Source organism: Neovison vison, chromosome 9, assembly GCF_020171115.1.
Source record: "Neovison vison isolate M4711 chromosome 9, ASM_NN_V1, whole genome shotgun sequence".
Classification (NCBI taxonomy): domain Eukaryota; kingdom Metazoa; phylum Chordata; class Mammalia; order Carnivora; family Mustelidae; genus Neogale; species Neogale vison.
The window spans coordinates 7,652,626-7,677,413 of NC_058099.1; the positions used below are offsets into that span (position 1 = coordinate 7,652,626).

Consider the following 24,788-nt stretch of genomic DNA (forward strand, 5'->3'; position numbering starts at 1 on the left):
TGCATAGTCAAAACAGAAGGGGGCAAGTGCTATCTTTACCTGCCTTCCGACCTCCCCGGGATTAGGGCTCCTTGTCTTGCTTTTTCCTAACAGAACGCTAAAACACAACTCTGCCCCCACCCAAAGCATTCCAGAAGCCAAGAGTATACAACTCGAGTCTATTCGTGTTCTCTGCTGACAGCAGCCAGGATCCTCAGTGCTGACTGAACACGAAACAGAGGAAACCAGCCGGCGAGGGACAGGATGCTTCTGCAGCAGGGACTCCCAGAGCGAATCCTAGCGGCAGCGCCTGGGATCTGGGTTGGAGTCTTTCGGGCCCTGTAAGGGGTCTGCCACTGCTGCAGCCAGACTCAGCATCTGTCCCGTGAGTCTTAAAATACATCCTGCAGCGAATGCCGATCGCCCCCCTGCCATCTGTACACAGAACCAGATGTCTCTGATTACCAACCGACCAAGGTACTTCTTCTGAACAATGACTTTTTTTTTTTTTTTAAACAATGACTATTTTTTAACAATCGCTTTTATTCACCACCTACTGGCTGCACTTTCTAGGGGAAGGCAGCCGGGCAGGACGGGAGGCGGCCCAGAGCCACGGCCATCCCACCGGCAGCTTCTCCCCTCGTCGTGCCCGGGCGAGCCCCCTCTCAGCCACAGGGAGGAAAGAGGAGATGAGCTGCACAGCTGCCTGTTCCGACCTTTAAAGCGAGTCCTTTTTTGGCCCAAGCACGTTCTCTTTATACAAACAAGCACGCTTCTGGTGCTTCCTGGTCATGGTTCCGACGGCCCAGTCCCCTGAAGTTCCTCAGCCTGCAGATGCGTGAGGGCGGGCCTGCAGACTGAGGCCCCCGAGCTGATACTGAATTAGACGGTCGGAGCTCGAGGCGCCTGGGGCCCTGCGATCCAGCCTCTCTCCTTTCTGCATACTGTGTGCGTGGCGGGGGTGGGGGGGCCTCCTACAGTTCCACAGGTGCTCCTGGCAGAGCTGGGGCTCGGGTCCAGGCCTCGCCACTGCCCGCAGGGGACTCCTGCTCCACGACTCTCTGGGCCACATCTCAGCCTGGGTGGGGGATGGGGGGTCCGGGGACACTGTCAGTGGAGTGCCCGAAGTCAGGCACACAGAGTGTGGCCTCACCCCAGACTGCATACGAAAGCCACAGAGCGACTAATGCCACAGTGGAGCTCTTCAGGAACCGTCTGTCACGTAACACACCAGAGGCGGTTGCTAACACACGGGGTGGAGGGCAAGAGAGAGGAGGGAGTGAGTCAAGAATAAAAGCTAGATAAGCTCCCAAACAGACCCGGGCTTCCTGGGTAACAGGTAAAGGCACAAGCGTGGTGGGAGAGAGAAGGCACACTCCCTCAAACAGCACACTGTGTGAGGAACGGGCTTTAACCAAAAGGTTCTCACATCTCACTAAGAGACTTCAGCGCGAGAGAGGGGTATGATGACTCCGCTCCGGGGAAAATCCACAGGAGAATGAAAATAAAAGCGATTACTCAAAGGGTCAGTGACTTTAAGGGCCGTTTCCCCCAGACCAACACGAGACCTGAGCTTCCCAGTGGCGGCTGGGCTTCACCAAGTACACGGCGGCTCGTGACCCCATCACCGCTTAGAAACTGTTCCTCGAGCTGAGTGCCTGTCCTGGGAAAAAGGACTTTCCGGGTCTAACGACCACTGATGTGGAGTCTACTCTGACGCGCTCTGACGCGCTCCCACGAGCCTCCTTCATGATCAGGTGCCTGCGGAGGTCTCCACTGCACCTCTGCCTTCTGAGGGTGGCCCCTCAAACGCCTGCAGGCCTCACGCTCTAGTTCCCACCCCCCAAAGGCGGGATGCTCTGTGTTCCCTGCCTGGTCCCCATCCCCAGGGCAGGGGCCGGCAGGCTTGCGAGCCACGCACGCCTCGGGCCTCCCTCAGCTTCAGCTCCTCTGAAGGACTGGTCGCAGCAGTTACGAGCACTTTCGGATTAAAACCCAGGGGGCGGCACTGCCTGACTGAGCAGCAGGTGACGCAGGGCCCGAGGGAGCTGGCAGGCCGGGGCCCAGAGGCTCTCGCGGCAGGGTCTGTGAAGGCAGCACCGGACACATTTTCAATCGGTGTTAAGAACTGCAAGCATTTTCTTGTTGAAAGAAAATCAAATAAATAAACTAAAAAGGGAAAAAGAAAGAAAAAGTGTGACGGAATAATCAAAGAAAACCCTTCAGAGAGGAAGAGTTTCTTTTCTGTAATAAGCTGCTTTTACTTTGTTTCTTTGGCTCTCACTCCATTGTTGGAGCCTGATCCTCAAAAGATACCCTAGAGGACTCCCTGAAGTCGGGGTGTCTCAGGTCCATGAGAAATTTGGTGGGAGTGAGAATGTGAGTAGAACCTGCGGGAGAACAGAGTCCAGCTGACTGCTTGAACAACGGTACGTTATAGGAACATGCCAACTCAGGCCTACGTTTTATGCAGCCAATGAGGTAGGAGAAAGCAGGACGCGAGCACGCGCACACGCACACGGGCCTCCAGGACAGCCGGCATGCACAAAGCGGGTGAGGCCACGCTGCGGACGTCAGCTGTCTGCGCAAGGCCGCTCCGTGAATCAGGGCACCTTTCTCTCCCCGGGGATCCCCCCCTCCCCCCGCCCCAACAGGGAACTGCCAGTCAGGACCAAAGTCGGAGTGGGAGATTTACATCAAAGCCTGGCTGTGACAGCTTCTGCCCAGGAAAGCTGCATTTGAGCTGAAAATTATCAGCCGTGTGCATGCAACACACACACACACACACACACACACACGAGTAGGAGATAGAGAGCTTTATCACGGGGTCCATGTAACAAAAAGGAGAAAACAGTACAGGGAGAAGTGGTGACCAGGAAGGTGACCAGTGGTGACCAGGAAGCTCCAGGGAATGGGGAGGGGAAGGAGGGATGTCCAATCTCTCCACTGAATGGTGGTCTCTAGAAAGGGGGTCGACAGTGCGAGGTCCATCTTGACACACCCGGGAATGGCCACATGGACTGGTCTGCAGAACCCAGTTACTCTGAGAGCTGGGGGGCACTGTGACTGGGTTGCCCCAAAGCAGAGGTGTAAAACGGACACAGCTTGTAGAGGGGAGGGAAAGGCTAGGGCAGTGTGTGCAGATAGCCTTTAGTCAATCAAGGTCAAGAGGCACCCTGGTGTAATCCAGGGTGTAATCCATTTTGTTAAGGGCAAGATGGGGCCAAAAAAGGCATTGAGAGAAAGCATGATTTTTCTCAGCTTGCTCTTCCCCTTCCAGCCCTAGAAACTGTGGAAAGCAGTAAAGTCTTCCACTGCCTTAATTCAGCTCTAATGAGTTGCTTCCTTTCTTCTTGAAAGGAAACACCAGAAAGGGTACGGCCGACCTAGAAGTGGTAGGAACTGTAAGGCGGCGGGGCCCCTTCGCAGAGTCCGGCAGTCGGGCCAGTATGTTTCGGGCAATATCTGCTCTCACGCTGTGTCTGTCTGTCTCCAACTGACACGTAAAGGAGGGGGCGAAAGTTTACCTTCCATTCATTAAGCGTCTTCCGGATATGAGGCCCAATGCTAGGAAAATGCAAAGTCCCGCCTCAGGCTCAGCGTAAGGCTATAAGTGGGTGTTCTTAACCCCTCTGGGTTGGGTAAGGAAATCGCGGTCCACCCAGAGGTGGGGCACTTGCTCAAGGTGACCCACTTGGCAGTGGCCGAGCAGGGACGGGAGTCTGGGAGTGTTGGAGTCTGTGATCGGGCTCTCCCCACCGCTTGCAGCTGCCTCTCATCACGAGACCCAGCGCAGACATGAGGAAAGAACCCTTGGCCCCTTAGCTGCGGCTGTCCACAAACGTGGCTAGAGACTAAGTTTTGCAGGGGCAATGGAGAATCGAAGACAGAATGAAACACCGAAGCATGGAATGGGTCAGAGTGCGATGAAGCAGCCCCTTCCGTCGGGAGTACATGCCCCCACTCACCTATTAGCACTTCCCACTTTCCATTGGCTTGGGTCACCTCGTAAGCACAACGCATCTCGTTCAGGCTCACGCCCCCAAGGATGAAAATTATGAGGCGGGGACCACTGCGGTACTCCCCTGGGGCCTTATTCTTATGCCAGTGCCCGTAGCGGGCGCTGGGGTCCGGGGGAGAGGGAAAAGAGGAGAGGGAGGGAGGGAGAGAGAAAGAGAGAGAGAGAGATTAGTGATGTTTATCTGCACTGAAGTATTTAGTATTCCATACCTCAGTGACTTATTCACACATTCGTCTGCACACCAGTGACCGGAACAGAGTAGTAGAAGTGTTGGTCCGGCTGAGCCGCTGCGCACGTTATCAGAGGGTCTGGCGGCCCGTGCTGTGAGCCTGTCACTCTCTTGGAAACACACAGGCGACAGGCAGCCTCAAGTTAGCTTTAAAGTTTGACGTGTTACATCCCACAGCTTCGCCCCTCACGGTGGTTGAGGGGCTTCTGCTCTCGAGCGTACAGGTTTCTGGGCTTGTCTGGGACGCTCCGCCAGTGAGTGTCCAGCAGTGAGCGGTGACGGCGGAGTCAAGGGCCGGCTTCAGGTTGGCGTGCTGATTCACGCACTGAGCACCTCAGCGGGCCACGGACTCCCCCGGCACTGGGGTGGCGACCCGAGGGAGATCCAGCTGTGCCCACCAAGAGCTCGAGGCTTAACTGGGGTGGGTGGGGAGGAGGAAGCAGGTCAGGGTCGTGCTACCGAGGAGCTCAGTGCTAGCGGGACACACACAGGGGAGGGCCTTCTAGCACCACTCGGGCCCCACTGGAGAAGTCTTCCCAAGAGACGGGACACTGAGCTGCCCCTGAAAGGCATTTCAGTGGTGGGACGGTTCCCAGAGGGGCTCCCCTGCCCCTGGGCTTCTCTTAGAAAGTGTTCACCTTGTCCTTAGAAATAACAAGAAATGAGTTGCTTCCAGGTTAAGAAAATGGGGGAAACAAAACAAAAAGCAAAACAAGGAGAGCGAGTCTCTACTGAAATTTCCACCCTTCTCCCTGACTATTGACAGCATTAAAGTCACTTTCCAATCCTGAAGGTGCTGGGGGTCAACCCAGAGAGAGAATCCTTCGACAGCCTGCCATCGTCAGCCCGCCTCGCTGCGGCACTACCGGGAATTTTGAATTTCACCCCGATGTTGGCAATCAACATCCGGCCTCCACTGGTGTCAGAGGGGACACGCAATGCCACAGGGGCCACGTGGGCCTCCAGCCTCTGCCCGGGAGAAGGTCTGAAAGTGAGGGCTGGGAGGCAAAAGAGAAGACGGGCAGGCAGAGCCCGAGCAGGGAGCACGGGGAGGTCATCCGGCAGGGCGTGCTACTCCAGGGCCCCGGCACGCCCTCTTAGGAGCTGCGAGCTCCTGTTCCAAGCTCAGGTGTTCACTGGCAGCTGCCAGGAGCCACGCCAGGCTCTCGCTGTTGGAGAAAATCAGCGGCACCCTGGCCGGCTGCCACCCCAGGAAAGGTGCTGCTCTGGGTCAGGGAACAGCCTGGACCACACGGACGAGAGAGGTCAAGAAGAGCCTGGAGGCAAAAAACCTTCAAGGCTCATCACAGAGCAAAGCAGGAAAGGCTTCCCGAGGCTCGGCAAGGAGGGGAAAAAGAGGACACGCTTCTGAAAACAGATCCTAGAAGATGCTGTGAGTGACCAAGAAAATGGAGTGCTGGAGAACCCAGGGAAAGAAGCATGGATTGCAATCTACTTTCAACTCCAAGCTGAAACATCTGAGCATCACCAGGTGTGTAAACCCAGTAAACCCAAGGCATCCACACTTCCACCATCTACATATCCATCAAGAATGATTCGGAGAAATGCAGCTCTGTGCAGACCACGTGTTCATCCCCTTCTTAATTAATTCTAGAAGTAACTCATCACAAGTGAAAGCAGAATACACTGAGCATCTACTTTGTGCCAGGCTCTGTTTTAGCAACACAAATCCTCACTCTCACAAGGCTGACATTCTAGCTGGGGGAGATTGGCCGTAAACAAGAGAAACGCAAACACTTTATGACGTGCTGGTTTAAACTACGGAGTGGACAGAAAAAGAACAGGGGAGACGAGGTACTGGGGGGAGGCTAGTACTTTTTTTCTTTATTTTCTGTAACACCTTTACTGAGAGATCATTCACATCCTACAATTCCCTCATTCAACGCGTGCAATTCGGTGGTCTTCAGGACAGTCACAGAACCATGGACCATCACCAGTCAACTGCAGGCTATTTTCATCACCCCGGAAAGAAAGTCCATGCCCATTAGCAGTCACTCCCCATCCCCAGCAATCTCGCTTCTACTTTCTGTCTCTACAGGCTTGGCCACTCTGGACATTTCAACGTGTGGACTGTTGTGACTGGCTTCTTACACTTCATATAGTGTTTCCAGGCTTCACCTACGTTGTGGCACGTGTCAGTGCTTCATTCCTTTCTTTGGCTGGATAATATTCCATTGTATGGACACACCAGGTTTTGTTTACCCATTTATCTGTTGATGGAAATCTGGGTGGTTTCCACTTTTGAGCTGTTATGAATAGCGCAGCTAGGAACACTGGTGTAGTGTAATGTCTAAAAGGATAGTTAGGGAAGGTGGAGGAGATAAGGGGCAAGCCACATAGATATACTGGGGACCGATCATTTCAGGCAGAGGGGAAAGCAAGTGCAAAGGTCCTGAGGCAGAAGTAAGCCTGTGTGCAGAGAAGGAAGCTAGCACAGCAGAAGTGGAGAGAACGAAGGGAGGAGTAAAGAATGAGTCAGAGTGGAGTGGGAGCCGGAGGGTGAAGGGCCCGCACTCCGGCTGTGATGAGAAGCAGTGGGAGGGTTCTTATGGTTACTGCTGCTTCCTAACAGGACTACCGTGTGGCTGACAATGTACCAGAAACGGTCCCACTTCTCCCCATCGCTGACCCAGTGTTCTCACTCACCTGACTGCGGTGGTACTAAAGGAGGCAGAGGAGCGCGTAGAGATATAAGGGTAGTGCTTGGTATCAAGTTTGTCTTCAATAGTGTCCTGGAAAGAAAAGAGACAGATATTTGGATTTTGCCATTTGTTTGAGAAGGGCCGACAGAACCAAGGCAAGATGATTCAAAGAACAAGTCCCTTAGCACAGTGACACGGCCAGGTTTGCAACGACCAGAGCTCCCCCGCCCTGCTGCCCGTTGCAGATGCCTCGTGCTGTGCTCCGCAGGGCCAGATGCTCTACAACAGGCTGGCGCACTGAGATCAGTCTGCAGGTCTGCTTCTTTAAGAGAAGTTTAAAAAATAAAAACTGCGGTGGGGAGCCTGGTTGGCTCAGTTGGAAGAGCAGGCGACTCTTGACCTTGGGGTCCTGAATCCAAGGCCCATGTTGGGTGCAGAGATTATTAAAAAAAAAATAACCTTAAGCAAAACCAGACCACATTAATTTTCCTTGCTTCTCTTCTGTTTTTTCTTTTTCTTTTATATTCTATGTGAGGTGCGGATGCTGCATTCTGTCCAAAAAAATCCTGACACTTGCCTTCAGTCTTCTAGAAACTAGGCACAGGCAGAATCTCACAGGCAAGACCAAACCTTACACCTTCAGTTTTCCAAGGGTTTAATTATGTGGTGGGTGGATTCCAGCTATGCACCTCCTGCTGCCTAGAAATCTCCACTCCTCTTAACAGCTACCATGTGAAGCCTACACATGTCTTCAGGGGGCTGGGGAGAGGGGCAGGAAAAGGGAGCAGAGAACAAAGGAGCAAATGAGACAGAGGGGTGGGCTTTAATTACATTGCAAAGAAATGTAATTGGTTTCTAGATGTTCATGTTCACCCATCCTTTGGGATTGTGGGTTTTAAAAATAGGAAGTTGACTCAGTACACACATTTAAAATATACTTATTTTAACATGTAAGTCAGCAGGAACACGGACTGTCTGAATTGACAAAGGAATTCTGGGAAAGTCCCTTCATTGTCAGGACCCCAGTCTTGTCCACCTATAGAGAGCAGGAGCTAGACAGCGTAGCTCCAAGACCCACACCAGTGATCTATGGGGCAGGATTCTAAGCAGGGTTTCTCTGAGCTACAAGCAGAGAGCAGAAGGACAACTCACATTCACAAATACGAAACATGTACTATATGCAAGGCACAGAGCCAAAGGACATGAGGTGAAGGCAGAGGCCGAGGTATAAAAAGCTGACGCCAAACACTGAACGGATACATATACGTAAAGGGTATCCCCGACACACAATACAGGAGACCGGGGCAGCCTCTGTGGTGCTGGGCGGTCAGACAGGGGCAGTGTGTGGGAACAGTCAGAGCTGATGGGGACTTTGTAGGAAGGCAGGGCTCAGAAGTGGAGAGGGAGAGCACCACAGGCAAGGGATGGATGTGAACAGAAGAGCAGAGGCAGAAACACGCCTGTGGGGTCCCTGACTGATGGGGAGTCTTAGGGAGGGACTGGCTCAGGTCGCATCCCTAAGGCCACTCCACACCTGCACCCTTGGAGGGGCACCTGCTACCCATCTGACGTGTACATGGTGGGATGTGTTTGGTTCTTTGGATACAGCACCATCGAGGGGTCTCTATTAAGGGGCTATGTCATAGGGGTCATGGGGGTCTGCATCTGGTAGCCTCTTCCTAAACCCTCAGGACAAGGCTGTGGGGCCTAAAAGAGCCCTAAGACCGGATACAAATCCTCCTAGCCAGATAAGCCCAGGCTATCCCCGCCGCCCCACAGCAGGTGAAGCCGCAGGCCTCTAGGCTTGGACGTGAAGAGCCCCGGCCCTGCCTATCCCCCCACACCCACACAGCCCTTCCTTGCCGACCTCCATGATGTCTTTAATGATCGGAGTCCACCGCGAGAGCTGGTAGGTCTGCTCGCTGATGCGCTCCTTCCGCTCTGGCTTGCTCCTGCGGCGCAGTGTGGACTGAGGGCAAACACATGTGAGATTAGACGGAGTCATGGGTCATTTGGGCCCCTGAAACTTTGCTGGCCCTTGGGAATTGCTCCTGAGGACTCCTTCCGAGAGTCAGCACTGGCAGAGTACAAAGTGGGAGGGGTTTTCCTGGAAAAGTTCAGCATGTGCCCCTTAGGCTTTTGCCCAAGAACTTGGAGCAAACTTGGTTCTTTAAAGCCATTAAAAATGGCAAATGTGGATCAAACATATAAGTGGCATTCAGATAAATCCTGGTAGTGGGGCCCCGGGAGGCTCAGTCAGTCAAGCGTCTGACTCTTGGTTTCAGCTCAGGTCATGATCGCAGGGTCATGGGATTGAGCCCTGCATCAGGCTCTGTGCTCAGCGGGGAGTCTGCTTGAGATTCCCTCTCCGTCTGCCCCTCCCCCAACTGGCAAAAACACGCTCTCTCTCCCTGCCTCCCGTCTCTGTAAAATAAATAAAATCTTGAAAAAAAAAAAAAAAACCTGATTGTTACAAACATAGTTTGCTTTTAATTATAGGAGAAAATGCCGCTTTAGCTAGGACTTGGTCTTTGATTTTGCTTCAGCAGCGCAGGTGCATAAGTAAACCATCTCCACTCCTATTTGGGTGCCTCTTGTGAACAAAGGTCTAAAAACACCGAACTATATCCAGTTCTAGGTCCCTGGTCTGGACTCCGGGACAAAGTTTTTGACTCTAAGATTCCAAAAGAAGTACGATTTCAACTCCAGCTTTAGGGCACTGCTGTGTGACTGACTCCCCATAGGAAGAAGCTATACACTGAGGTTCCTAGCAGAGAGCTCTGAAGAGGGCTCAGGCCTCCTCCTCCAGTTCGGGAGTCCCTGTGCTGTGTGGCTGGGCTTCCCAGACACCCTGCCCTGGCCTGGTTCTGAATCATCACCAGTGAAGGACCAAGTGGCAAACCTGCTTGACGCTAAGCATTGTGTTCTTGCCCTCACAGAAGATGCTGGACCTGGGTGTGCAAAGGTCGAGCCAGACTGACCTCAAGACCCAGAGGATGAAGCTGGCGGGACTCCTGTCTGGGGCTGGCTTCAGAAAACAACAGCTCAGCTTTAATGGCTCTGTGCAAATCCTGGTTCTGGGAATTACACTTCTATTTTAGTACATCTCTATGCCTTTATTCCCTCCAATTTTATGCTTTCTCTTTCTCAGTGTTGAGTGTATCACAAGTCACCTTAAGTAAATCAGGGGAGAATAGATAAGACACGCCAGCTTCCCTTCTGCCTCTCCCTCCCCATAGGCAAGGCTGGCCCCTTACATCAGTGACGATGGGCACCCCCAGGTGAGCCATGTTGGTGATGATCTCGCTGTCCTCTGGGGGGATCTGGGCGTGCTGGATCAGTTTATTCAGGTTCTCCTCAGTGATGCCTGTGAGAACGAAACCCCTGGTCACCGCACCTGGCCACTGTCATCACACAGTCAGAAGCAGAGCCGATCACCTAGGTGGGACTGTGCCCATTCTTCTCAGGGTTACTAGAAATGAATCTTCACCACATCAACTTTACTACAAGATGAGCAATTCGATTCCATTCTAGCCACTCTGTCCCAGGCTACAGCAACTGCCCCATTATGGTCTATATTTCTTTCCATCTGTCTCCTGGTTCCCAGCCATCCCTGCCCACCCCACCCACACTTAAGTCAAGAGTCTCAGTGTCCATCTCCTGCACAGCGGACACTTATGGGCAACTATGATGTGGGTAAAACTCAGCTATTTAAAGGCAGAGATTACCGATGTGACGCAAGCATCTGGAGATGTGCCCTCACAAACCAGCTTTGCGGTCAGTGGCCTCTCCCTGCTCCCATCCAGCCCTTCCACGGATGCCACAGCTTTATTCCCTCTAGAATTCATTGCCTCCAGCTGCAACCCATTTGCTTACATCTCCCCAAGGGTAAAGAGCCCCCAGAATCTCCGTATTAAATCCCCTGTCCATGTCTCCTAAACTACTTTTCCACTTTGTCTTCTCTCTCCCACCTGCCTCATCTGCCCAAGGAAGGGCCTCTCCCCTCTTCTTTATCCCACCGTTCCTACCATTCTTCAAAAAGATGTAGAGAAGGATGATGCGGATTTTGTCGTAAGTGCTGACATTTGCATCCAGCAGAATGGGGACGATGGCTCTCATGGGGTCCTTGATCTTCTCCCCTTCAGCATCTGTGCCCATGGCCAGGTCCTGCAGAAAACACACGATGTTGGCCCCACTCGTGGGGACAGTCTGGATGGATGGGAACTATTAGACAGTTGGTGGTCCATAAGTGGGATTTGTCCCTTGGCTGGGGAAGGTCCTATGCAGGGGCTTCTGCTGTCACGACGCCCCGTCCTCAGCACTGGCGTCATCAGCACTGTTTCCTATGGCGCCAGTGAGACGTGTTGACAGCCCCAGGGTTCTCTTTGCAAAAACAGGAACCACCGTGATTTTTTCTGCCATCTTTGAAGGCAGGCAGCTCCCTCCGGGTGAGTGGCAGCGTACCTGCGCCGACTCCTCAGGTCAAGCCTCAATCGTGGTGGGGCCTCTAGATGTACGAAGCCCTGCTGAGGGATCAGGGCTGAAAGAGCTGCACTTCCCACACCGGACAAGCTTTGGCATTTTAAGGGGCCGCTGCCGGGCTAGACCCTTCCCATGCTCCCCGTTGGCGCTGCAAGACATGCTTTTTGAGTTTTAGCTACTCTAAGTTTTTGACCTGTTTTTAACCTTCCAACCACTTTTAGGGCGAAGAAGAAAACAAGGACTCCTGAACCGCAAATCCAACCCAGGCAGATGAAGGAGGAGAGAGGGGCTGGCAAAAGGAGGACGAGAGAGAGCACCGTGACGCCCCGCTTCAGGACTCGGGCAACGGTCAGATCCGCTGTGGAGGGGCCAGAGAGGGCGGCACACCGGCCGCAGCAAACCAAGAACCCTTCACTCTGCTCTCAGAGGCCAGCGGCTGCCACTCCCCCCGGAGCCCGGACAGGACTGGCCTTCATGAAGATTCCCACCTCTAAGACCCCACGGGTCCACAACTGTCTCGGTCTCGAGTTCGTGGTCTGTCCGGTTGAGGAAGGTGAGCGCCCCCAGACCCCTTCCCCTCTCAGAGCGACCACCAGCCTCAAAGACGTTTGTTCAGCGGGACCGAGTCCAATACTCTCTAAAGGGCCATTTCAATGTAACAAGTTCAACAAATACTATGGAACACTTCCGAAAAAAAGTACTTTGCCGAGGATTCACCCTGACCACATTTTTACTGATGTAGGGATACCCTATTTCCGGACAATCCAGTTCTTTTGGAGAGGATACCCTGAGCTTGCCAAGACTGTCCTTGAAACTGACAGACTCTCGCAGGGCCACCTCCCCTTGGAAGAGCGTCGGTGAATCAGGACAGGTCCGACAAACCCAAGCTGGCCTGTCACATCACACCAGAATTTGTAAATCTCAGCTTCACACGGAGAACCCGAGCCGTTCTTCCCCACTGAGGCTTCACGCTCACTTAATGCCCTCCCTTGCCGTAGCAGCTGGCCCTAGCTGAGGAACGTTCTCGTACTTGGAAAACGGAAGGCCAAGTTTAGTGACTCCACACAACACTCCTGGAAAACGTGGCAACATCGTTATTTCCCTTTGCAGATGAGGAAAATAAAGCAGAAACAGGCACATCAAACAAATCAGTGACAGAGATAAAACTCACACCCCAAACTGCTGATTTTCAGTCCTAATCGTGATCAGGGAGGCTGTGAGTGAGCTTCTTACTGCACTAGCTTTTCTCAGCATCTAGGTCTCCAAGGCTGGCGTGGCCACAGCAGGAGAAAAATACACTCAGAATATAAAACTCAGCCGGCCTTGTCAGTATAGGGTTCAGAGATCCATATATCTCTCTAGACATTCCGGGGAGCCAGTAGAAAGTCAGACATGCAAAATCCAATTGACACAGCATTCCAGACCAATCTAGTCCCTACCATTGAGAGCGGAAGTGCACTGATTGGCTCCAGAGTTGAGACAACGTGATCTAGTAGACTTCTATATCCTATGATTCTGCAGGATGTTCAAGGTCAGACGTTACAATTCAGTTGGGCCAATGGGCATGGCAGAAAGAGAAGGAAAGGTTCCTACCTGCTCTACCCGGCAGAGTTTATCCACGGTGCCTTGGTAATGCTTCATGCAGTCCTCAGCCAGGTGCAGGTGAGTCGAATACTGGGAAAAAGCAGAGAATGTGTGATCAAGAAATCACTCACTGGCTTGTGCAATATTTCCTGAGTTCCTACTACGTGTAAACACTAGGCAGTGCAACGGGGAGATGCCAGCCTCATAAAGGGGATAAAACGTGCATTCCAGCAGGAACGCAAACATCATGACAGAAAATTCTGTGTGTCGAGAGGGGGGACAAACCACATTCTCAAGGAGGCAAGTGGAGGGAGGAATCCTTTATGGGGGTGGGGTGGTATGATGGTTCTACAGTGTGTCCACGAGTTCTTGGAGAGCCTTCCTTCTGGAGGTGGAGCTTAACTCCTCCCTCCTTGGGCATCAGTGGGATTCAGTGACTTGCTTCTAACAGAGAGGGTGGAGGACATGATGTAGGACACCCCAGGTCAGGATGGAAAAGGCTCTGTGACTTCCTCCTGGCTCTCCCTCAGGTCACTCATGCTGGGGGAGGCCAGCTGCCACGTCATGAGCACGCTCAAGCAGCCCAGGGTAGGGGCCTGTGATGTGAGGAATTGAAGGATATAGAGAGACAAAGATGAAGAGGAGGAAGAAAGTCATAGCAAATAAGCTATCCAGCCTTTCAGCTTTTCCTAGTAAAACTGGAAGTTGATTAAAAACCTGTGGGTTTCTGGGCGCCTGGGTGGCTCAGTGGGTTAAGCCGCTGCCTTCGGCTCAGGTCATGATCTCAGAGTCCTGGGATCGAGTCCCGCATCGGGCTCTCTGCTCAGCAGGGAGCCTGCTTCCCTCTCTCTCTCTCTCTCTCTCTGCCTGCCTCTTCATCTACTTGTGATTTCTCTCTGTCAAATAAATAAATAAAATCTTTAAAAAAAAAAACAAAAACCTGTGGGTTTCAATGAATCAGTCAGTGGGGCTCTGAGAGGTCTTACTGCAACTGCTGATATCCTCAAGATTCAAATCCATTCTTTGGAATCGTCGTACCTTGCTGAGCTCTTTCTGGTACTGGGGCATCTTCTTCAACATCTGGGACAGGTCCCGCATGGTGGTCTACAAGGGGAAGGAAAATACCTAATCTCAGTCCAATGGCCTTGACCTAAGAGGCTGTGCAAGGGTGGTGGGCACGGAGCAGGACAGCAGCCAGCACCAGACTTCCCAAAAGCATGCTCAGAAATTCTCAAAATCAATCTGTTAAACCTCAGATCACTGAGGGTTTGGATTTCCAGGCCTCTGGTTCAAAAAACTATTGATCCAAATACCATGAGTATCTTATACGTGGGGAACTGAACTCCAAAAGTGTAGCAATTATGTTTTATTTATTGGACTAGAAAGTCACTGAGAGCATAGTTTTTGCCAGGAAAGAGCAACTTGTCTTCTCTGAGCTGCTTTTCTGCATACTCAGCTCAAGCAGTCTTGAAACTGAGTTCCCATTTCATCCCAGCAGAGAGGCTACAGTTGTGTAGACAGGTAGGAAGAAGGTGGGAAAGGGCTGAGATGTGCATCTTGACAGGTGAAAGGGGTCTGTTTACTTGCTAAACTGTGTGACCCACCTAAATCCACTCTTATCCAACAAAAATCTACTGAATTACCACTATATGCCAGGTTAGGTGCTGGAGATACAAGAACAAAACAAACAAAAAAGAAAAATTCTTGCCTTTGCAGAGCTATCGTCTAGCAGAGGAGCCATACCGACTTCAGAAAATCATGAAATCATGAATGTGGGTGCATAGGTGCATAGAGGCCCCTCACTGGTCTAGGGAGGAGTGGGGAAGGTTTTCCTGAGAAAATGATGCCAGGACTTCACGAGGCAAGGCCCAGGCAAGGAACCCAGGCATGACTGGAGCAACGTGGTGGTTGCAAGAGGGTGGGGGGCAGGCCCAGTGCTGTAGGCCCAGTGCTGTAAGGTGTGTCCATGGGTGAGACTTGATTCTACTGGGAATAGAGTCACCAAATGGTGTTAAGCAAGGGAGTGACACAATCAGAGCTGTATTTGCCTTGGCCACGATGGCTAAGCCACCTCTGATGAACAATCAGGGTAAGGAGAGGACTGAGCAAGTTATGAGTTCTAATTCTACCACAAGCTAAAAAACGGTTTCATGGTTCTCTGGCTTAAACTGAATTACGATCTACAATAGTGAAGATTAATCTGCAGAGTAACAAAACGAAGATCTCTACAAACATCAAAAGATGGAGGCTCTGATCTCAACGTTGAAGGCAAAAATAAGACAAAGTGATATTAGATAAAGAGGGGGATTATGCGGGGTGCCTGGGTGGCTCAGTGGGTTAAAGCCTCTGCCTTCGGCTCCGGTCATGATCTCAGGGTCCTGAGATAGAGCCCCACATCGGGCTCTCTGCTCAGCAGGGAGCCTGCTTCCTCCTCTCTCTCTGCTGGCTTCTCTGCCTACTTGTGATCTCTGTCTGTCAAATAAATAAATAAAATATTTAAAAAAAAAAAAAAAAAGAGGGAATGATGACCCCCTAACTCCCTAGTCTTGTCCCAAGGAGGCGCCCTGCCAGCCAGCTCCCAAAGAGAAGACAGGGATTAGCCTAAATGACGTGTTTACCTTCTCTCCAGTGTTCATTCTCTTGCTGGAAGAAAAATCTTTCAGGGAACGGGTGACTTCCCTAGAAGACAAAAGGAGGCAGCTAAGTTTCACAGCAATACCTTGGGCCTCCACGTGGATGCAACAGAAGCCATGTGAGTCTTCCTTTAGGAACATGTGGCAACTTTCCCTGCCAGTAAGGTATGCACTTAAAGTGATTTTTTTAAAGAAAGATTTTATTCATTTATTTGACAGAGAGAGAGCAGGAGAGCATAGGGAGGGGGAGTGGCAGAGGGAGAGGGAGAAGCAGACTCCCCACTGAGCAGGGAGACTGATGTGGGGCTCCATCCCAGGACCCTGGGATCATGATCTGAGCCAAAGGCAGACACTTAACAGACTGAGCCACCCAGGTGCCCCTTAAAGTGATTTTTGAAGAAGAGAGAGAGGGATACAACACTTTCCTAACTAACATTCTAAACCAGAGTCTCGGGGGGGGGTGCGCGCGTGTGTGTGCATGGGATTATCTGAGAGAAGAAATTATTAGTATATCTATTTATGTTTATTTTACTCTATTCTTCTTAAATTCATGTTTCTATATACTGTAAAACATATATTTTACAATTAATTATACACTTAATTCATAAATAAACTTGCATATTAGAAATAGGAAGCAACATTTTCCTAAGACTGAGTGATCCAAAAAGTTTGGGGACCACTTTTCTGAACAACTGAACTATCCAGGCTATGTTATTTTCCCATTCTTCCTTGTGAATATACTGAGGATATCACCAACTCAATGTAATAAAATGTCTTTCTGCAAAAGCAGAATTGTTACCTGGTGTTAAAAACATTCAGGTGTTAGGGGCACCTGAGTGACTCAGTAGGTAGGTCATGGTTTTGGGGTCCTAGGCTCAAACCCCACACTGGTCTGGTGGAACTCCCTTCTCAGCGGGGAGTCTGCTTCTTCCTCTACTTCTGCCCCTCCACCCCTGCTTGAGCTCTCTCTCTCTCTCAAATAAATAAACAAAATCTAAAAAAAAAAAAAAAAATTAGGAGTTTGAAACATTTTCAGAGCAAGGTATAGATTCCATATATACACATCAGCTCTTGCTTGGAAATTTTAGGGATGACAATAGTGGAAGAAGATTACCATCAGCTATATAAAAGAAAATCAAATTGATGTAGTGGAATCTGGATCTTCCAATGGAAGAAACTGGCTTCCTTGCTTGCTTGCTTGCTTGATTTTTAAGTAAGCTCCATGTCCAACGTGGGGCTTGAACTCATGAACCTTAGGTCAGAGTCGCATGTTCTACTGACTAAGCCAGCCCAGCGCCCCAGGGACTGGCTTTAAACATTTAGTGTTTACAAAGCATTTCCTGAGAGCCATGGATGTTTCCTAAAAATACTAAGAGCAACCTGAACGCAGAGTGGGTTTTCTCACTTGGTGAAGCTTGTGCGGCTCGGGCTGGGATTAGAAGGGATTCATCAGCACAGTCGGCTCACTGTGAAGTCATCCACTGAGCAGCTCTGCGCAAGTTGCCGGGGGTGTGCACATCAGCAACTGCCATCCAGAGAAAGGTTTCGCCCTGTACTCTGGGGTGAGCCCTGGAGCTGGGCTGGTGGGCTGGCTGGGGTCCCTGGGGAGGGGCGGAGGCAAGGGCTCTTACTGGGACACTTCTGCGATGTGCTTGTGGCGCAGTGCTATCCAGAGGTCATCATCCTCGTCCAGGAGCACTTCCTTCACCCGTGCCTCTCCGATGCCGCTCGTCTCGTACCTAGGGAGGAGATATTCCCCATGAAATTCATCCAGCCCCCTCTGATTTATAACAGACAAGAGCTTACAGTCCTCAGCAGAAAGATGTTCTCATGGATGTTTCCACCACAGGCCTGCGACCATCTGATGGGTCATTGTCCATGGCAGGTGTGCGGGCTCAGCACCTGACACAGCAGCAGTTTCTCAGGCAGGGAAAGACCCAGAGTCAATGTACTTGAAGCTCTGTTTTAAAATCTGCAGGGTTGGGGCGCCTGGGTGGCTCAGTGGGTTGAGCCTCTGCCTTCGGCTTGGGTCATGATCTCAGGGTCCTGGGATCGAGCCCCGCATCGGGCTCTCTGCTCAGTGAGGAGCCTGCTTCCTCCCCCCGCCCCACCACCTGCCTCTGTGCCTGCTTGTGATCTCTCTCTCTCACAATGTCAAATAAATAAATAAATAGAAATAAAATAAAATAAAATCTGCAGGGTCAGCTGGTATGGGCTCAAGTCAGGATACAGGTGGGTTCAGAGCTACTTATAAGGAATAAATAAAGATTATGTTTGCTCCTTCCTGGGAAGGACTGCACCATCCTCACATGTGTGCTACCTAAATTTCCAGTTTTAAAATCAGGTGCCTGCAACAGGTCCTCGGCCTATTTTTACATGTGAAATCACAAATGTCTAAGGGGAAAGCAAGAATTACGGGTACCAATAGGGAGGAAAGCTGATATACAGTCCTATTTTTCGAACCTTCATTCTGAAACCACTAGCTTTATGATTCATGTTATAAAACAAATGACATGAAGACAATACAGTCTGTTTCCAAAAAAAGAAAAATTAGTTTTTAGAAACTGAGTTTAGGGTGATTATGACCAAGAAAAGTGTGACCAAGAAAATGACCAAGTATGACCAAGTGTGTGACCAAGTATGACCAAGAAAACAGCTCCTCTGCAAATAAAACTCAGTAACAAACTTCTGCTGATATATTTTATCACCATGTTTCATGACAAGAAGCTTGAACTCTGAGTAAGATACGTGCTCGCACAGACAACACGCACCCAACATATGAACCCTCAAGCAGGCTCTGAGCTGAGGTGACGTGAGCCGTGAACTAAAGATCTAAAGTTCTTGTTCTCCCCCAAAGGGGCACAAGTTAATGCCAGGGAGATTTGGGAAACTCACAGAAAAGCTTGCAGGCTTATTAGCAAGACGATTTCAATGCACCCGCTTTCCAGAGGATGAAAGACATCCTTTCTCTTAGGTTAGAGGAGCATTTGGTTTGTCCGCAAAGCCGTCCTGGTCTGTACACTTACTTGTATACATCGTTTTCAATGGGCAGCAGGTCATAACTCATAGCCTGAAAAGTCAGTTCGTGAAGCACGGGGGAGCTGGGGTCGAAGCCGCGGTCCAGGATCAGGAGCTGGGAGCGCGCCTTGTCTGGGCCCTGGAAGGACAGACACAGGGAAGCTTCCGCAAGCCCCCGTACAACTCCAGCCTCTCCCACCGGCACAGCTGCCCCTCCTGTCAAAGCAGCCCCACGAAGTGACCTCGGAGATCAAATCTACTAAAATAGCACTGACTAGTCCATTTGCTGCTTGACGGAAACACCAGTAAACACCATGCAAAAATCCAATGTGTCTATTTCCTAACAGGGGTCCTTTAAAGTCGATCCAAAACTGTGGCCGGGGTCCGAGGTAAGCTTCTGAAAGACAGCACCACCTGGATTTACTTATAAGTAGGTGACCCACCATCCAGTCTGCCTGGGTGACCCAGGGGGTTCCTAGGACCTGGGACTTCCGGTTTTAAGTTTATGATAGTGATAGAACAGTCGGGTCCTGCCTGCAGTGGGGGTTATGTGAGTCTCTACATGTGATGAAATCGCACAGAACCGTCCACACATGTGAGCACACGTACAAACTAGTCGGATGTGATTAAGGGCTGAGATGGTGCCAACATCAATTTTCTGGCTTTGATACTGCACTATTGAGGGGGTTCCCAGGACGCAGGACTTCCAGTGCTAACACTGGGAACGTCTCAACAGAAACAGGCTTGGCACCTTGGCTACACTGAGCTGAATCTGTATCCCCCCGACCCAAGGGCTCAAGCATGTCACCAGAGGCCAGTGTGCAGGAACAGAGGCACCCATGCGCATGCTGTGAGCCACAGCGCTGTCCCCAGGACCGCCACACAGACACTGTGGTCACTTGGCGAGACAGCCACCGGGATCAAGTCCAGACTTACCTCTCCCATCGTTGGGTCATCGGCTTTGTAGGCATCGAGCTTGTCCTGGATTAGCTGAGCAAGCAAAGCATTGTCCTTGTATTCCCTGACAAAGGAGGAGTGACACAGAGTGAACTGGCTGTGCACCCGCCCACCCAAAGTCACCAACTGCCCTGGGGGCGGAAGGCAGGAAGTTCGAGGAGGGTCATGGAGATAAGCTTCACCTGTACTGTTCTACTCTGAGAATATATTCATTATATACAAAATTTAAAATGACAAATAAAATACTTTGCTCACTGCCTGGAACATTTTCTAGCTCCTTTAAAAAAAAAAAATCCAGATAGGTATAGAGGCGGTCTCTCTCACTGGCCTCAGAAACAACCGCGCTTCAGCAGCGGCTCCTGGCCGTCCGTCCACTCTTCTCCCTCGATCAGCCTGAGTCTCACCCACCCCATTCTCACTTCCCTCAATTCAAATCCCCTTAGGTCTTGTTTTGTGTTGTTGGCAGGTGCTATTCCTGCTGGCAGAGCCAGAAAGATGTGAAAGCCGGTGGACCTTTCCCCTTTGCCGGCCGGACAACACTTCCCACGGCTCCTCCCGATGGTAAGGCGTGTGCGGCTGCTGCCTGTCTCCTGTGCTCAGTGCTCAAGCAGCTCCGTTCCCAATCCCACTCCCCCCATGAATGAACTCCAAGCTCCCGTGGCCCCATCAGGACATATAGCCTAGGCGCCCATTTCTTAATTTCCACCGGGCTTTGGTCGGCCAGTACCAACAATAGAGGGAGGGGCTTTTCCACGGCTGCAACACTCCAGCAGACCCAGAGTCAGTAAGGACAGGCAGCCACCTCCATCTTCAGCAATGCCAGCTCAGGCCCTTCACTCCCCCTGTAGTGGTCACCCCTCTGGGTCTCCCTGCTGTCCTCATCCCCACAGTACTGCGCTCACTCTCCCATGCAAATCCCCCCAGACGTCCCCTGAAAACCACTGAAAGACACAATCCCAAGCATGGCCTCCAGGGCCTCCTGGAACGGCTTCAGAGTTGCCCCACAGCCCCACACAGACACTGTGCCAAAATGGCCAGAACGCCAATCCTCCTCAAATCTTCCCTTTGCTTTCCCAGCTCCAGACTTCCGTTCATCCCAATGGCAAGAGCCAACTGTCCACACAAAGTGCCCTGTGGCTCCTTACTGATCTACTGAAATCCGAAACTACCTTCAAGACCTTGCTTAAATGTCACCTCTACTCCGAAGCCCTTCTTGACCCTCTCAGCCCAAAAGGCCCCTCCTGACTCTGGATGCCCTGGTCCTTGGCTTGTCCTGTCCTTGGACTCTGGTCTCGCAGACCCTGTGGATCAGGTGTGCACCACTTACACACACGTGTTGGTATGCCTGTTACCTACCCTCCACACAGATCAAGGGCTTCTAAGCACCAGGGCTGTACCTTCAAGGCAAGTACTCCCCCTAGCACTTAGTACACGGCAGTCAAGTAATAAGTGAATGATTTTATAAAATCTGGGGAATATGTCCTTTGGGGAATTATCCCTGTGTTTTATCTTACTCCAGAATACCTTTTACAAAGATAGTATTTGTTTTGAAAGGTTAGAAAGAGCTACAAAACCACAGGAAGCCTAGGTTGTGGTTACACAGGGGTTCAGAGTTAGCTATTCAGCCCCTGAATATATATCTTTCATGCCATTTTCTGGATGCATTATTACATTTCACAATAAAGTTTAGAGAATATAAAAAATATTGGAAGAATGATTATAAGCACAAGATACTCAAATCTTAACCCTCTTGAGGCAACTGCCAGAGGAATCTCAAGACTGAAGGAAGTTCCTTGGCTGGTGGACACAGGGGAGGCCATGGAGGGCGGCCCAGCGCGCTGCTTACCCCCGATACCGCACAGCCGGGTACTCCTTCAGGGTGGCACACAGGGTTGCAATCTGCTCTGCTAGGCGCTCCAGTATGGGATTCTTCATCTGAGCTTTGTGGGGACTGTAGAAGCTCTGGAAAGAGTCTGCAGAGTCCAAGGAATACACCTGAGAAGGAAGAGAAACAAGAAATAAAGTTATCTCTATCTATCGTGTTTGCATCCAGAATGGTGAACTGTTGGGAGTTTCCTCCAACCTTGGTGGTGAGTCTACCGATATGTGCTGGGTGTTTTTGCAGGACAGGCATTGTGCTAAACACTTGGGAACTGTCAGTGACCAAAACATGACTGTCCTCGAGGAGATGCAGTCTTCCAAGAGAATAACATAACCATAAACAATAGGCATAATGAAAAGTAACCCATATTACATGAGAAACTGATCTAAGTGTATGAGCACATAACAGAGCAGGGAAAGAATGCTGGAGGGCAGCAGGGAGGGAGGAGAGCAGGCCTCCTTGAGAAGGTGATGTACGAGCAAGGGCTTGAAGGAGGTGAGGAGTTTCTCACCAGCAGGAGACTTCCACGTGGAGGCAATAGCTAGCGCCAAGGCCCTGAGGCAGGCCTGTGCTCAGAGTGTCTGATGAACAGTGAGGAGGCCAGAAGAACAGGAGAGGAGGTTAGTGTGAGAACCTCTGGGCCATTATAGGTTTAGTTTTTATAAGTAAGGAATAGGCTAGAAATCATCTGTGACTGGGGGCAAATAAAGGAGATTTTTATGGATTTAATACTTCCCTATCCTCAGGAATACTTTTAGTATTTTTCTTCTTATTCTAGAATAAAATTTCCTCTTAAATTACCGAGTCTATCAACCATCAGTATTTTCTCAGAATCTCACTTATGTAAACTACTCCGATCATCTAGAAAACCTGTGGTTAAAAAGTTTATTACTTTTCTTTTTTTTTTTTTTTTTAAAAGATTTTATTTATTTACTTGACAGAGAGAGATCACAAGTAGGCAGAGAGGCAGAGAGAGAGAGAGGAGGAAGCAGGCTCCCTGCTGAGCAGAGAGCCCGATGCGGGACTCGATCCCAGGACCCTGAGATCATGACCTGAGCCGAAGGCAGCGGCTTAACCCACTGAGCCACCCAGGCGCCCCAGTTTATTACTTTTCAAAAATATATGAAATGTCATCTGATTGAACGCTACAGTCGTGTTTTGTTTAATCCCAGTAGGCTCACACAGAGAAAAAAAATCCTGCTTTCAAGCTGGAGACAGGTTTGATATTAAGTGCTAAGGGAAACACTCTGTAGATTCTCACACTGTATGTTCTACATCCCTCCTTACCCAAGAACGAGTCACTCTCTGATGTCTGGAAGCTGATCTATAAAGATGCCATGAGCCACAACCAGCTTTTACAAAACGCCTAAGCGTTCTGTTAGTTTTGTTTCTTGTTTGCTGGGAGAAGACACCTTCACCAATGTTACAAAACGAAGGCAGAAATTTTGTATGCTCTCCACAATCAGCTACACCTTTACTGGCTTAACAACTTATTTTTTTCCCAAGGGGAGAGGTCTGTTACCACTCTGGCATCTGAAGTGTTAACAGCCGCCGGGGAAGGCTACCATCTGCTCCTCCCGCAGAGCAGAGTGTCAGGGAGGCGATCTCTGCACACACCAGGCTCCTGGGCGGCAGATGGGTGCCTTCTGATCCCTGCCCCTGCTCTCCTTCCTACTCTTTTGGGATTGGCTACCTTTGGTGACTCAAGGAGTCAGCCAGTAGGAGTGAAAACCGTGAGCAGGGATGAAATGGACACAACGAAAGGATTAAAAAAAAAAAAAAAAAGTCAGAAATAACCAGAGGACAGAAAGAAGACGGCCTTGGGCAGACCTGAAAGGAACTCTGTTTCAGTTCCATCCACATCCACTTACAACACAGGGCATTTGGCAATTCAGAATAGGATGCCTTCCTCCCCCACTCTGTTCACTGCATCCGCCAGGACGTGCCAGAGCTCCTGAGAGAGCAGCGAGGACTCAGACTTTTTACGCGCTCCGCACTCCGCCTCACCTGGGACTCGTAGGGCAGAAATGCAATGTTGATTTCCGTCAGAGTTTTGATGACTTTGGCGGCTCGAGATTTCACCAGCTCATTAAACAGGGCATCTGGACAAGCTGCAAGAAGGACAAAGACCACAGATTTACCTGTCCGCTTGCGGGTCCGTTCTGACAGTTGCACACATCTGGGGGATTTTCTATTTTAATAGTATTTTAAGAAGTCAACTAGAAAGTTCGTCCTATCCTAGAATATCTCCTATCTCTAGGATACGAAAGGAATGTAGAACCACCTAAAAGGCCCTCAACATCTAAGAGAGAAGCAAATGGCAAAAAAGACTGAGGTACTGAGATACTGATATTAGCTAATGAGCTAATAAAAACTACTTTCTGATATCAAGGAAAGGAAAAAGCCCAGGTGATTAAAAAGAGATAAGGAAAAGTCCTGTGATATGAACAGACACTACACATCTGACATGTTTATGAAAAATGCAATGAGGACAAACAGAATGGCCGGCAAGGTGGTGCAGGCATTTCTCCGGGACCCTTGCAGGAGCTTGGCTGCAGAGAAGACCCACTTGGTGGGGAAACCGAGACTGCCAGGGGCTCTCTGGGGTCAAAGAAATGGCTTCACATTCTCAGAAATGCATTTTCAGTTTATTATTGCTAATGTCACCTCTCTGCTCCTTTTTTATGCGTACGCAAATAGTACCCAATTATTCTTTGCAAGAACCTTTCTCGTATTCTCAGTGGTGTGAAAGAGAAGAGCAGTGGGTGCATTGTTGTTGCTGACTCTATAAGCTAGCCAGCCTGACTCCTCACTCTTTGCTATTAACACTCACTGACCAAGCTCATTCTGCACTAGGCTGCATGCACAAAGCCTCCACAAAATACGAACGTGAATTCCAGGACAGCAATGGTAGCAGCAATTCCGTCTGCTACCATCACCACCAGATGGGACTATCTAGGTATGAAAACTGATGGAGAGGTGCCTGGGTGGCTCAGTGGGTTAAAGCCTCTGCCTTTGGCTCAGGTCAAGATCCCAGGGTCCTGGGATCAAGTCCCGCATCAGGCTCTCTGCTCAGCAGGGAGCCTACTTCCTCCTCTCTCTCTGCCTGCCTCTCTGCTTACTTGTGATCTCTGTCTGTCAAATAAATAAATAAAATCTTTAAAAAAAAGAAAAGAAAAGAAAACTGATGGAAATACACTCCAGTATGGTGATACCTGGAAGTCTATACAGTGAAACATCAAAGCTAGAGCTGGAAAATTGTTCTCAGCATTAAACCCTCTAGTCCTTAGAAAAGATGCTATTTTTCATCAGGAAGAACTGCATGACCGAGTAGGTTTGT

At 50.3% G+C, this 24,788-nt stretch overlaps 1 protein-coding gene across 3 annotated transcripts in view; it reads right to left on the minus strand.

Annotated features, from left to right (window-relative positions):
• The window catches only part of STXBP1 (syntaxin binding protein 1), a 70,995-nt gene that overhangs the window by 4,953 nt on the left and 41,254 nt on the right, over nucleotides 1–24,788 (minus strand). For 2 of the 3 annotated variants that reach the window (XM_044264847.1, XM_044264849.1), the window contains exons 6-19: nucleotides 23,456–23,559; nucleotides 21,413–21,561; nucleotides 19,546–19,630; nucleotides 18,618–18,748; nucleotides 17,223–17,330; nucleotides 15,577–15,637; nucleotides 13,997–14,062; nucleotides 12,968–13,048; nucleotides 10,921–11,059; nucleotides 10,150–10,259; nucleotides 8,760–8,861; nucleotides 6,897–6,982; nucleotides 3,948–4,102; nucleotides 2,244–2,369 (exon numbers count right to left, since the gene is read on the minus strand). In XM_044264847.1, coding sequence (XP_044120782.1) covers nucleotides 2,260–2,369; nucleotides 3,948–4,102; nucleotides 6,897–6,982; nucleotides 8,760–8,861; nucleotides 10,150–10,259; nucleotides 10,921–11,059; nucleotides 12,968–13,048; nucleotides 13,997–14,062; nucleotides 15,577–15,637; nucleotides 17,223–17,330; nucleotides 18,618–18,748; nucleotides 19,546–19,630; nucleotides 21,413–21,561; nucleotides 23,456–23,559 — 1,487 coding nt within the window. In that variant the 3' untranslated portion in view covers nucleotides 2,244–2,259. The remainder of the gene's footprint in view (nucleotides 1–2,243; nucleotides 2,370–3,947; nucleotides 4,103–6,896; nucleotides 6,983–8,759; nucleotides 8,862–10,149; nucleotides 10,260–10,920; nucleotides 11,060–12,967; nucleotides 13,049–13,996; nucleotides 14,063–15,576; nucleotides 15,638–17,222; nucleotides 17,331–18,617; nucleotides 18,749–19,545; nucleotides 19,631–21,412; nucleotides 21,562–23,455; nucleotides 23,560–24,788) is intronic. The other variant, XM_044264848.1, reaches the window with a different exon arrangement.